The sequence below is a fragment of the Megalops cyprinoides genome, chromosome 23, assembly GCF_013368585.1.
Source record: "Megalops cyprinoides isolate fMegCyp1 chromosome 23, fMegCyp1.pri, whole genome shotgun sequence".
Lineage (NCBI taxonomy): Eukaryota > Metazoa > Chordata > Actinopteri > Elopiformes > Megalopidae > Megalops > Megalops cyprinoides.
Genome location: NC_050605.1, coordinates 17,200,510 through 17,214,637, shown reverse-complemented (window position 1 = coordinate 17,214,637; position 14,128 = coordinate 17,200,510). Strand labels below are relative to the sequence as shown.

The 14,128-nt window shown below is 43.8% G+C and overlaps 2 protein-coding genes across 4 annotated transcripts in view; one reads left to right on the top strand and one right to left on the bottom strand.

Annotated features, from left to right (window-relative positions):
• Nucleotides 1-4,651: 4,651 nt before the first annotated feature.
• ndufb2 (NADH:ubiquinone oxidoreductase subunit B2) lies at nucleotides 4,652-7,498 on the top strand. Its single transcript, XM_036518282.1, has 4 exons — nucleotides 4,652-4,855; nucleotides 6,101-6,245; nucleotides 6,635-6,740; nucleotides 7,385-7,498. Exons 1-3 carry the CDS (start codon nucleotides 4,770-4,772, stop codon nucleotides 6,707-6,709), a joined length of 306 nt encoding a protein of 101 aa, XP_036374175.1. The 5' UTR covers nucleotides 4,652-4,769; the 3' UTR covers nucleotides 6,710-6,740; nucleotides 7,385-7,498.
• A 2,745-nt stretch (nucleotides 7,499-10,243) lies between these two features.
• kdm7ab (lysine (K)-specific demethylase 7Ab) overlaps nucleotides 10,244-14,128 on the bottom strand; it is a 30,749-nt gene continuing 26,864 nt past the window's right edge. For 2 of the 3 annotated variants that reach the window (XM_036518182.1, XM_036518183.1), the window contains exons 15-20: nucleotides 13,969-14,066; nucleotides 13,700-13,860; nucleotides 13,085-13,230; nucleotides 12,784-12,839; nucleotides 12,064-12,352; nucleotides 10,244-11,707 (exon numbers count right to left, since the gene is read on the bottom strand). In XM_036518182.1, the coding sequence (XP_036374075.1) occupies nucleotides 11,619-11,707; nucleotides 12,064-12,352; nucleotides 12,784-12,839; nucleotides 13,085-13,230; nucleotides 13,700-13,860; nucleotides 13,969-14,066 (839 nt within the window). In that variant the 3' untranslated portion in view covers nucleotides 10,244-11,618. The remainder of the gene's footprint in view (nucleotides 11,708-12,063; nucleotides 12,353-12,783; nucleotides 12,840-13,084; nucleotides 13,231-13,699; nucleotides 13,861-13,968; nucleotides 14,067-14,128) is intronic. The other variant, XM_036518184.1, reaches the window with a different exon arrangement.

The following is a 14,128-nucleotide window of genomic DNA, read 5'->3' as shown; positions in this document are numbered from 1 at the left end:
CACATGCAGCCAGTCAGGTGAGGCAGCAACGATGCTGTGCTCCTAAGTAGAGTTTCAGGAGAAATCGCTCCTCGGTTGTTGAGAGTATAACCCTTCTTCATAATGTATGTTCGGTGGGTGTAATGGTGAGTACTGAATACTTCAGATATGCTCACAATGGTTCCTCTTTGAGAGCCAAGCTGGCGGCCTACGTTGATTTGGGAATGATGAAAAGGAAGATATTGATTCGAAACAAGTCCAAGTGGATGTGCGGTAACCATGCTTGGACGCAGCACACGGTGAAATAAAGGAGATAATGGCTATGATCTATTGGGTGTGTTGTCCCTTGTCTTGTGTTTGTTCATGTATTTTATCTTCCAGGCTTGGGTGTTTGTGGTATGACCTCAGAACTCCCATTGATCACAAGAGAGCATGGAGGGGGTGATGTCTGTAGAGGAGGCATGTGAATTTCAGCGTTTGATTAAATAATTGTACATCTCTTAAAATAACCCCTGGAGCACAGATGTCTTTCCAGTTGCTTTAGGAGAAGCTGTGAGTTCAAAGGATAAAACTCACCAGTATGTCTAATGGAAACTTCAGGATGTGGCTGTCAAATGTGTGGAGGCGAGGTGATCTGTACCCCCCCCCCCCCCTTTCTAGTCAGAATATGTAAATAGAAAACAATTTTTGTAGTTGCTGAAAGTGTAGGAAGGGTTATGTATGGAGGTCAGTCTGTATGCAAGTGTTGTCCCACCAGTACCAAAAAACAACCACTGAGCTCAACAGCTCTGAAATCAAATTCTCTTGGCTGTATTTTCAATCAGTACAATCTGCTACTCTTAAGGAGAAGCAAATTGTTGTTAATGCATCAGTAGGCCCATCTCTCTTGGGGATGGGAAAACATTTTGCACTCGGAGGAGACACGGAAGCCATTTTGGAGCAGATGCCCAATGCTTGCAGCTATGTGATTGTGTATACAGTACATGTGTAACCACTCTTAGTGGAGCCAACACTTAGTGCCTAGGGTCAATGCCTATTGACTTGAGCAGGTAAGTCACTATGCTGTATTGTGACCAGTGCTGTATTGTCAGGATGTTGAGGGAGGGATTCATGAGTTTATGAGCAGGAAATGATTTTACGGTGTCATTGGCAATTGCAAGTTATTGTTGGTGCAGCAGACTTGCTGAAATCTTGTAGTGCAGAACATGTTAGTGATACCCTTGGAACAGGGTTCTGAAATGGAGAGGTTGAATGTCTCGGGTGATTTGTACAAGTCCTGCATTCCCTCAGTGTCCTTTAGGAAGCAATATCTTTACAAAACTTCAAAACCTCAACACATGGATATCCCTCATACAACTTGTGGCCTGGCAACTGAACTGAAGATTTGCCAGCCAAACATGCTGCTGTTGGAAGAAGGGTTGAACTCTTGGGTCTGTTTGATGGTTGTGCTGTCACATATAAAGTACAGAATTGACAGCTATGTTTTAAAATTACATGTGTTTGTCCTTTCAAGTTGCATAGTTAAGGCCCTGATCATCTGGTTTATGCTGTCACCTCTGTAGCAGGTCTTAATGAAAAAGAGCCCTCCAGATGTTTGTAGGGTCTCCCACAGCTGTATGTAATCACACATGTCTGGGTGTTTGAAAGGCAGATGCTTTATTGGAAACATTCAAGGACAAATGTTTCTAATCCCCCCTTCACCAGTGTCCACTTTTGTTACATAACCATGCAGTGTGGTGGAACTTTGATGAATGGTTTAAAGCGAAGATCGTTTGATTTCACGGCATAGCCTTAAATGGCAATGAAGCCAGCAGGTGCTTCTGACTCTGCTCAACAGACACGTTTCACATCATCTCGAAATTCCCTTAGCCTAGAAGCCCATTGTGAATGTTCTGCCTCTCGTACTACATTTGATCATCTTGTGCCATCACCTACACTTATAATACTTAATTTTTTAATTTCGTTTAGCAAGTTGATAGTTCTGATTAATCTCGAATGTCGTCTGCAATCACATAACCGTTTTGCAGAGACGGAAGTAGGCAAGCGCGCATTTCGGTTTTGAAAAATCTTTCGTACCGCTGCGAAACACATGAAACTTGAGTGTAATATATCTGTCTAACCGTGTGTCTGTAAATAAACCGTTACATAAGGTTACAGAGCAAATAACTAGAGGACCTTGCATAGATCTCGTAAACGCGACCCTACATCTATAATTACATGAAGGCTTGTGTACTTTATGTAATTTTCGATGACAGTAAGGTTGCCTCAGACATACACGAAGAAGCCAGTTCCTAACTAACGCAAAATTTCGTTGTTAGCCCTGGCCTCAACTCGGATTGACCTGAGATTAAAGGTGGGACGCGCTTGTCATGCGTTGCGGCAACCCTGTAGATTATCACTGAAACCAGCCAGTCACTACATTTATTTTGAAGATAGAAAAAGCAAGGACAAAGGTATATTTTATGTTTTTTAATTCAGTTCAGATGTATTTTGTAAATGACGTTATCATTTAATTCTATGAAAATACATACATTTTCGCGTGGTCTGCGAACTATACGGTGTTTTAAAGCGCAGTGCCATCGTTAATATGTTCTGTGTAGGTGACTTAACTCAAATCAACTACGACCGGTTGAAAAATTTCCCAGATCGCACCCGTGAAGTCACCGACCTCGGAAGAGGTGCAGTATTCATCTCTGTGTACCGCTTCAGACACGAGTCACTGCCGATGACGCTTTAACAATTTTGCTACTCTGCTGAACAACGCCGACATTTAGGCTACATTTCAAATACTGTGAAAGCATTCAGAAAAGTCCCACCAGCCCACACATTACAGAAGCGGTTTCGTCCGTGTCCTGCTCCGTTCGATTCTCCTTAGAGCGCCCTCTAGTGTGATTTAGCTGCTAAATAAAATAACAATCTCAGATCATGTTACAGACCCATGTGACATCCACATCCGTCTCTATGGGGCGTAGAATAGTACCGTCGCTGCGACGCAGTAACGTTCAGTCAACGTTCAATTTTCTGTACTATTTCCTCGTCAATAACAGGTAAATTTGCAAGCCAGAATTCACTCTAGGTCCTTCCCATAATAGTAATGTTTGAGGACAGGGTTCCGGGCCAAATCACAAACAGTCCCATACAACGGATCGTTTCATCATGATCAGACAACACTCCTTACGAAAATAAATATTTCCTGCTGTTAGAGGGCACTCTTGTGGCAGGTCTTTCTGCTTGTATTTAATCGACAAATGTCTATTACCTAATGTCTAACCTCTCTCACCAGGTCTGACTACATCAGAGATAAACGGTTGGAAAATGAGGGCTGTTCTGACCCTATCAGCAATCAGATCGATTCCACTAAAGTAACCGTGGTGCAAAGTCAGGTGCAAAGACATGCTCTACTATTTATGAATATTTTGACCACGTATGCTCTGCGTCTGCTATCAGTTCTTAACCAAAACATGAATTTGAATACTAACACATATATTTTCTGTTATATTTTTCATAACCAATGACTGTACTCTGAAAACCCTGATCCTAAATGATGTGAACGTGATGAATGTTCTCTCCGGTGTTGTACCGGCAGACTAATGCTTTTAACGCTCACTTTTAGCCCAACGTGTTATTGGCTCAAGTATTCAGTTTTTGTCAATGCAGTTTTCACAACACCTTCACATGATTCACACTGAAAACGAGTGCAGGCACCCGTTTGATTGGCATTTCAAAGAAAGTAAAAGCAGTTTCAGTGAGGAATGTAACTGGCCTTGTACCTCACCCACCAGACTCACTGAACCTGCTCCTCAAGTCATGATCATATAAAACACACATGACTGGTAACATACAACAACTGTGATCACAATTAACATGCAAAGGGAGGTATTTGCTTGTTTAAATCAGCAAAGGTAGGTGTCATCACTCATCCTTCAAATTAAGACAGGGGGGATTGATTTATAGCCAAGCTTCTAGATTATACTGTTCTCCACTCTCCCAGGTGTAATTCTTATGTGACTGTAGTTTCTCCCCCATGCCCTCACTCGCCATTGGTTGTGCACAGTTATTTCTTGCCTTAAGAAAGTGATTCCGGATCAGAATCATAATATTACTCTACATAGTGGAGTAACGATAACGACAACTCATATTCAACTCAGTGTAAAGGACAGAAGTACAGTGCTTACTGCTATCCCTACAGCGAAGGAACCGATGTTATTAAAGGCCCATGTCTCCCTCTAACGGCGAGTGAAGGTATGATTTTTCATATGTTCAAAACCTTTCACAGCTACAGTATTTAGAGCTGCTTCTATGTCGGTCCGACATAAAATGAAATGCGTAAACAACCTGTTATTGACTGCTTGATGTAAGCTTATGTCTTTAGCCCACACGTAATGTGCAACCAGAGATTTGGAAGGTTATAAATCAGAGTTAAACGACCGTGACGTTACACAGCCGATTGCAGTTGGTCCATACATTTTTACGGTCAGTCACTGGTTGAAGTCAGTCCCTCCTTCCATGGGTTGTAGAGCTTGACCGGGTTGTGTTGTTTACAGCACGGCCAGGAGCGTGTTTACATTGTTGGCTCCCGATTGGATTCCATCTAGCTACACAGTCATCTTGACCTCTATGGTCAAACCATAAAGCACGGTTCTGTCTCATCCGTCCAATCAGAGGGCTTGTTATTAAAGGGTTTGCAGGCCCAGTGCGTTTCGGGATAGAGGTGACATTAAACCGAAGTAGCAGTGCTGAGAGTCTTTAGAGTCAGAAAATAGGAGGGAGAGGACGGGATATTAAATAACATGTCTTCTTTTGGAAGAGCTGTGGGCTTGCTTCGAGCCGGGACGCAGATTCTCAGACGAGGCCCGCAGAAGATGGTCGTCAGAAGGTAAGAATGATGGCTTGCTAGCTACCTAGCTAGCTAGATGTTAGCTGTCATTGTAGCAACTAGCTAATGTTAGCTAGCGTTATAGCAAACATTAGCATATTTCAAAATAATTCTTGCTGCAGAAGCCTAGTGAGCTAAACAACGACAACGTTGTTTGTTCAATTAGGTAGTCAGAACTACATCGACGAACGTAATTGTCCAGCCACCAATACTTAGAAATTGCCAGGCAGCTAGTCACTTCAGCAGGTTGGTTGTTCGTTTGTTAGCTATCCAGCTAAATAATGTAGAGGGCGGAATATATATATATATATATTTTTAACAAATTTTTATCGGGAACATTTCTATTTCATGATCAGCTGCGGGTAAACATCAAGTGCTGATGGCTAACTTGAACGCTACCTGGCTGTATGTGTCCAAATGTGGTCGATGACATTGCTGCAAACGCCAGATGACAGGAGTTTAAAGCTTAAAGCTTGTCTAAACGTGTAAGCAAAATATGAGAAATAAATGTGAGCCACAATCCGGAATGCAAGCTTCTCTGTCGAGATTGCAGCCTTGTTATTATACTTCTACGCTCGTATTTTCTTGAAAATCATCACATACATTTATAATGTTGAGAATACAGCGCAGGACACGTTTCTTAATCATACAAATAGCATTTAACAGTAGGTTAATTGAAGTACCGTTCTGGAAAACCAAAGGGCTGAATAGTAAACTTCATAATTACTGTGACTTCCTGTTGTACAACGCAGTGGATTTTAATAAAATGTCTGTATTGACTGCATGGGCACTTTGTAATGCAGCCAAAACAGTGCACACTGCCATTGTCTACCTGTTTCAAGAAATCGCATCTGTAAGCAGTGCAGTTCTCATGTAGACAGACTGAGTGGAATTAAAGTTCTAAGTGTGTATGAGACTATGTGCTCTGTTAGTGTGTGTATGTGAGTAAGTGTACTGTAAGTGTGTGTGAGAGAGAGAATGGGTACTGTCAGCACAGTGGTGTAGTGGAAAAGGAGCAGGGCTAGTATCTGAAAGGTTGCTGGTTCAGTTCCCTGCTGGGGCACTGCTGTTGAATCCTAGGGTAAGGTACTTAACCAATAATTGCCTCAGTAAATGTCCAGCTGTATAAATGGGTAAAACTGTAAGCCATGTATAAGGCTGTCTGCTAAAAGACAGTAATGTGATGTACTGTCGGAGTGTGTGTGAGGTTGTCAGCGGCCCACGCTGACGCGTTTCTTTTTGCAGGGCTGGCGGTGGAACTCACATTGAGCCCCAGTACAGGCAGGCCCCTCAGGTCACCAAGAACCAGGTGTTCCAGGCAGAGCTGCTGAGCAGCGCCATGTGGTTCTGGATCCTCTGGCACCTGTGGCACGACCCGGACGCGGTGCTGGTGAGTCCGATGCTGCCCAGTCCTGAAACGAAACGTGCGGCTCCTGGTTTTGGACTATTCACAAACCTCTGTGACATATTTTTAGGCCGTTGCAAAGAAAGATCTGCTGTAGATCAGTCACTGATGCCTAAGACCCTGACACATGCTGGCTAGGCTTTTTGGTGGTACCCTTTCACACATCAGTGACAGGAGGCTTCCTCTGCAATGTGAAAGGTGTTTAAGGTGGCTAACCTGGATCTGCTTTAAACTGCACATTACAACCCAATCAAGGATTGTCCCCCAGTGCGTGATATGGAACTTCTTGGACCTTCTGCACTTGATATGAAATTCCAGTGAAAGAGACAGAGACATAGAGAGAGGCTTGAACTTCTTTACCCCCTTCCATTCAGGGTCATTTCCCATGGCCTGACGCCTCCCAGTGGACAGACGAGGAACTTGGTATCCCTCCAGATGACGAGGAGTGAAAAAGTCCGCTCCCCTCTCAGTGACATAGAGGTAAAGACATCCCCCCCATGTAGCACACTTTATGTTCCCAGTACGCTTTCATAATAATACATCTCACCATGAGTATCAGCAAAAGGAGAACCAGATGACACACCTACCCTGGGGGACAGCGCAGCAGGTGGGCATGTGGTAAGCCCCAGGCTACACAGAGACACACTGATCAGCCCTTTGGATGGCTCACAAGACACTGATTGGTTTAACAAATTTTGCATGTTCTTGGCCCTGTTTGCCTGAGTTTGGACATCTGAGATTCATTTTGATTCAGTGAAGGCTGTGCAGACCATTTGGGTGAAATATTTGTTTACACATCAATGATTTGATTTTTTCCTGTTGTATTCATTAATCTATCATGCATACAATGTCTGCATGTCACCTTTTGGCTGACAGCTGGATGGGTATGTATTCATCCAAAGTAAGCCCTGAAAATGAACTGCAGTATTTTTAAGTCATTTAATTTTAATTAGGTGTTTTATTTTAAGTGCTAAATGGTGAAATGTGTCTTTGCCTGTCTTGAGCTTGCAGTTGAGTATGATCTCTGTGGTTTCACTCACATTGAGTGAGATACTGCCAAAAAGTGCAAGCACAAAAACAACCCATCAATACTGTTTCATATTTTGTTTCCTCCTTGTCTGTAGAGTCCCCTTCCATTTGCCAGACTGCTGATCCGGAGTACAGGACCATGTCTCCACAGTGATGAGCAGGAGGTCTTCAGTGTTGTACAGAAATCAATAAATTACCGGTTTTCACTACGATGTGTTCTGTGTGATATGTCACAAATCTCGAGAGCACAACGGCTGAATGCTTGTATTTTATTTTTTGCAGTTAGGTCTTTTGAACAAAGTCAGTTTCAAATCATATTTGGAACTTGGTCAAATGCTTGTGAAACACAACACGGCTGGAAACGAATGACTAAGAAAACTTATTTTAATATTTACAGGCCATTTTGAAACGCAGAAATGAATATTCAAAGATGCATTGAAATGGGTAACAAAGTCAAGATCCTAAGCTTTGTCATGTAAAATCAAATATTAAAATCTCATTTAAACATCCAAATGATTAGAGGAATCAAAGTAAGGGGGGTATACACCATGACCATCAATACTTCCATTCACCATGATCAAAAAACAAATGCCAAAGCCAAATAAATACTGTACAATTAATGGTACTGCATAAAACATTTCCCGCCTGCAGGCCAGTTATCATGATTACCAAAAAGGTGTGAAAAATGAAACTTGTCATGATAAGACAGTTAAGCTGGATAAAAGGAAAACAATCTGACTGTTTCAGCTCTTAGATGCAGCATTTGTTTTATATGGTAGAGTAATACTCAAGTCAAGCAAGTACTGAAGTCTTTATTTTTTTGCATCAAGGATTGTACTGGTGAAGCAAAAATGCCCGAGCACTGGAGCTAGATTCCATGCTAGGGCTGGCTAATAGGCCAAACAAATAGCACCTTGCACTGAGCGCTTAATACGGGTCATGCGAACAGGTGGTGACTCGGGCCTTTGAGTCTGGTGCTGTTCAAAGGTTAAAAGCTACTCGACAAGCTTAAGCCTGGATGAACTTAGTGCAACATGTCTTGGCAGGCGGCAGACTTGTGAGCGCATGGGTGGATTAAGTAGCTGTCCTTACTTCACCAGATGCCCCTTTTTTGTCAGCATTCCCCCTGTGCTCGCTGTGCCAAACCTCAAGGCTAAACAGACGGAAGTAACATGACCCAGAACAGAGGTTTTCTTTCAGTCAATTCCATATTTACAGTGATGGAGTTCTCAGGGGAAAAAAAAGGAAGAAAGTGTTTAAATACCAATGGTCACCAAAAAGTCAACAGTCAAAGCACCTGATCTTTCATTCACGCTCACATTCCCTTTGGAACTGAAAATGAGATGGGTAGGACCCTACGCACAACCATACTCCGTAAAGCTGAGAACTGAATGTAAACCAGTAGAATAGCATTAAATGTGCCATCTTTACCTGTAAGTATGTTTGGGAAGATTTGGGATTTCCTTGGCGTTTACACACGCGCACACAACCCCGGCAGTGACGGAAGACAACATATGGCTGCGTGTCTGGTAACTAATGAGTAACAAGTACAACAAAGTCTTTTCAGACCATTGTATGTGTGTGTATATGTGTATGTTCCCATGTCACAGAACCAAGAACCACCAAAGAACAAACACGTCATGAGTGGGTCAAATGAATTAAGTGTTGAAAAGTTGAGATTTATGAGGGGGATGTGATGGCTCGTCACGTACTGCTGGTGATGAGTTCAGGTCTCCATTTACAACAACGGCATCAGTCCCTGAGAAAGACTGTCCATCCCAAAACAAACGCAAACTTTCGGAAAGCATCGGAGCATGGGAATCCCAGTACTGACAATCCAAACAGGGTCGAGATCCCTGATTGTTTTGCCACCGAAATCCCAGCGGTTACCTGAGGACAGGAGAGCTGGAATTGAATACATTGGAAGTGGGGAAAAGGAAACACTTGAGTTAACTCTTGTACTCCACTGTGTGACAATGACCAACGCAGGTGAAAAAAAACTCATTTATGGATTAACTTTATATTGTGTCGTTCACTGCTTTGGTGCCAGGGAACGAGAATTCTGTGACAGATCAGACACTGGTCAAAGTGCACAACAAACCATTCCATAATTCACTCAGTCACCATGATTACACTGGGCTCAATGGTGCCTACCAACGCTCTCCCTGGAAATCTTATGACTTGCTTTTGGAGAAACCAGAAATACACATGATCCAACAGTGTCTGAAAAAACCAGTGTGTCTCGGCAAGAACAGCGCATTTGTTGTTCTTTTTGAAGAAAGAAAAAAAAAAGATTTCAAACCATCTCTTTCACCTAAACAGAGGAACTGTGAATTTACGGTCAACACATTTGCGGTACACAACCTGTACTGCATAAGACAACGGTAAGATGGCCAAAATCAGGCATGACACAGATATTTAAAAAGTTGAGGTTAGGTTCATAAGGAAAGCAAGAAGACTAGTAATTCATGACCAGAATTGTGTTACTACAAAAATGACACCCAACAGAAAGATTAGTAATTGAAACTAGAACAAGCACGCAGAGACCTGCGATGCTGCTATCACGGTAGAATTAATCATAATTACACCAAGTTAGGCAACGCTTTCAACAGAGTGAGAATGAATACATGAGAACCAAGGATAAAAACAACCCCTTTTCTACTGCTATCCCTAAATATGAAGGAGGCTTCACATTAAAATATAATACAATTCACCTTGTTTTAATAATAAATACATCCATTCAAAAGCCAACAAAAATAAAACACATTGAAACAAACACCAAAGGAAAAAAAGAATAAAATAAATTAAGTGGAAAATGATTTCTTTCTGTCATTTCTCTATACACTATTTAATGCTTTAACATTATTTAATGCTTTAGACAAAGTAATCCATTTTTTGCTATTTTAAAAACATCTTTTTTTTGACAGCAGCACTCTCAGAGTTCCAGTCTTCCTCTGTCTGACAGATAGGTGGCGCCAAAGGAGCCAATTTTATTATACACGGTCATGTTTGCCTTGTTACAAGGCAAAAGCCTTTCCCACATGACTTTCCTAGCATGATTTTGTATTTTGGGGTCACTCAGTAAAATGCTATGTATGATTGATGCAAAAGTAGAAATCTCATGACTGACTTATGAAGAACGAGAACAATTCATTTTAAAGTAGTGCCAAAGGGATATGGCTTAGCAACACAACTGTATATGGCTTTTTCTCATGAAGAACAGCCGACGGGGGGGTTTAAAACAGGGGTCCCCCAGAAAACGGCAGAAGAATTACGATGAGGAACGTGTGGACGAAAGCAGGAGACAGTCGGAGAGAGAGCGTGTGTCATGAGGTACTGCGGTCACGCCCTGAAGGCGACAAGCTCAGCTGAATACTGACCAGTTGATCAGACATCCTGATGTCAACTCTGGTTTTGGTTGCGTCTGTAGAAGCAGGGAAGACTGGATCTGCGGGAGAGCACTGCGTGGATCAATCTCTCCTCTCCGTTCTGCATTATTGCTGGTGTGAATGTGATGAGGGGAAAGGGGGGGAACAGCAGGGATATTACAAACTTGAGCACCATTTTTTTAAATTATCAGTTCATCACCTTAGCACCCTTCTTTGTTCTAGCGACAGAGAGAAGTCCCCAGTCGAGACGGACAGTCCCTCACACACACGGCCAGAGGGCCAGACCCCACTCAGGCAGCAGTAAGCCGCCGCGGCAGGGCCTTCTTGGCTTTAGCACAACACGTTCGCTTGGTGGTGCAGGAATTTACAGAGTGGTGTTTCTAAGCCATCAGAAGCAGGGAAGAAGCATTTAGTCAAAACAAGCGGCCTGTGGCCAAGATGCAAATGTTGTGGCATCAACGCAAAAAAAGTTAGGCTCAATTCGGTCCCATGGTGTTGGAAGTATTCCAGGTTTGACATGAGAGGATCAGCTGGTGTTGACATGCTGATCCAGGTTCAGGAGCTTCTTCTACGGTTCTGTTGCCGCGATCCAAACTTTCCATAAATTTCCACAAATGAGGACCCACACTCTGCCTCTGTTGGTGTTTCCATGCCTGTGTGTGAGTGTGTGCGTGCATGCTTGTGTGTGTGTGTGTGTGTGCGTGTGTGTGTGTGTGGTGAAGCTGTGCGCCTGCTAGTGTAAATTCAATTACCCTGTCACGTAAACACAGTGAGTGTGAGCTAGTGTTCAACGTGTGTCTAGGCAGTGATTCCTACAGCACACGCGTCTCTTCAACAGCAAGACCAATATATCAACATGAGGGGGTGGGGGCTCTCTCCGCAGCACAGAGGAAACACCAGTGTCTTCACTTCCAAAGTCTCTTTTCGGGGGAGGGGGGTGCTACACAAAGAAACGACTGTGCCGGTTCAGTTTGAGGATCTTCCCCAGTCTCTGTTTGGCAGTGGCCATGCCTTTCTTGGGACGTTTGCCTGAAAAACACCAGCAACAACACCATCCGTCAGCACAAGCACAGAGAGGAATAACTGAGTTAATCCAGGTCTTAACTGTATGTTGCACATCTGAATGGTTTATCAAAATATTATACACACCCTCAGTCGCAAGCATCAATACTGAGTACTGCCAACACTCGTACGAGTACTACAAGTACTGGCAATACTAGCCAGTAGCCAGTAGCCAGTACTTGTACTTTCGACTGCATTACTGGCCTGTGATACAGTTCTACAATAATACTAAGCAGCTTCTTTTGAGCTATAAGCATATTTTCATTTGGACTATGGGACAAGGAACTGTACAGCAGCAACACATTTTGTTAGAGGAAACCAACCTTTTGTGGCCTGGTTGCTGATGGGAGGGGGGTTGGAGGCGAGCCTCTTGGAAGGGTGCAGAGGGGGCGACAGGGACGTCTCGCTGTACTGGTACTCCATCCCAGGGCTGGCGTCCCGGCGCAGGGGGCTGGGGGGGTCTGGAGAGAGCCTGTGATTGGCCCATGCCTCGCTGCTGCTGCTGCTGCTGCCGCTGCTCTGGCTGTCCATGAATTTTTTGCTCTCCTGGATCCTCTGGTGGAGCCCCGGCCGGCACTCCGTCCGGAGGTCGCTCTGCGGCCTCAGTGCACCCTGGGAGGCGGAGAGGGACAAACAACACCACAATGAGCGGGGAGTGTCACATGATCTGTCCAGGCTCTCGAAGACTGGCAGCATGAAATGCATAGGAGCGTTGAGGCGGCCTAGTTTAGCAATCAGCATTTGTTGGAAGTTGATGTCGTCCATTTTGGACAGCTTGAAAACAGATAAAATAATTAAAACTGAAAGTGAATAATGAATTGGTTTCAAGTCTATGATCCTGTGCTAATACTAAAAAAAATAATAATGTAACTACATTTTTTAAAAATCAACAAAAAATTGTTCTAGGATGTTAAGGTGGGACTGCACTTGGCCATTAAGGCTGCTATACATACTCACACTTCATACAAAGCATGCTGTATTAAGTGTTTTTGCTACTTATCACAAGATGGCGTTTGAGATTAAAGCTCCTTCCTGAGTGTTACCTGATGGCTGAGTGCAGAGTTACTGTCTGAATCCCCCTGGCTCTCCTCTCCCCCACCTGCAGGACAGAAACAGCAACACAGGGTCACCCACAGAAATCTCTCACATATATGCATTCAATGCTCTCATACTCGACCCCCTTAAACACACACACACACACACACACACACACACACACACACACACACACACACACACACACACACACACACACACACACGCTCATCACAGCTACCTGTCTCCTACAAAAACATACGTGTTATGCACGGCCAATGGACACGTTTCTTGATTTGGAAAGATTACCGCAGTTCGGAGAGGGGTGGGCTGGGCTGGACCACCAGGGCTCCTGAGACGTGGCGCCCTCGTCTGGCTGCTGTGGGCACAGCAGGCCTGCCATGGACAGCATGCCCTGAATAGCTTCTTCTGTGCTCGGCGAGGTAGGACGTTCTCTGCAGGATCACACAACTACTTTTTATAGCCAGTTAATACAGCATCCAAGTAGAGCTAACTACAGACACGTGACATTTTAACTGAATGCAATTCTGTGACCACAATATTTCTTTTCTAATTTGCTGTTAAATTACACAACATTCATTTTATTATAATTACCACTTCGCAAAAGCCCTTACTTATGTTGGCACTATTATGAACGTTTCCACATAAGTACAGATTTAAATTTGTCATGTAATACATGTTATAACGAATGCACAATTACGCTGTCCATCCGGTGTCTTTTTTGGAGGGGGTGGATTTATAAGAAGACCAATGATACTTTATGTATGCCACTTTAAAATCCCTTATACATGAGGGAGAGCTGCCTTTCTGAATTCTACCTGTGTGGTCTAAATCAGCATGCAATCTGGAAATTACAATCCCACAATCCCACAGTGTTTGCATCAGTCCTCTGTCTCCACCCACCTTTTCAGTGGTTTGCTCCGGTGTCGGTGTCTCTGATTGGCCGGGTACAGATCCATCACGCGCCCTGAGCCTCTCCCGGCCTCTCTCCGTGAGGATACCGCCTCCTTCTCCTCCTCCTCTTCCTCCGAGCTCCCTGAATCGTCCTCTGAAGAGTCTTTCTGCTGGGGAGAGAGAGAACGCAAAGCCATGTCAGCCCTCTAGGAGAGAGGAGACAGATTCACCTGAGGAGGAATGCCATTGGGGGGGGGGTTGAGAGGTCAGGCAGGTACCTGTGTAGTGCAACTGTCTTCAGAGCCCGAGTCGGACTCCTCAGAGTGCCCTGATGATCCTCCGTTCCTGAGTTCAGATTTCACGCTTTCCAAAAACACTGCAAAGACAGAACAACGGTGTCGTTGAGTGTGTGACTGTTGCTTTCCTGCTGCTACTGCT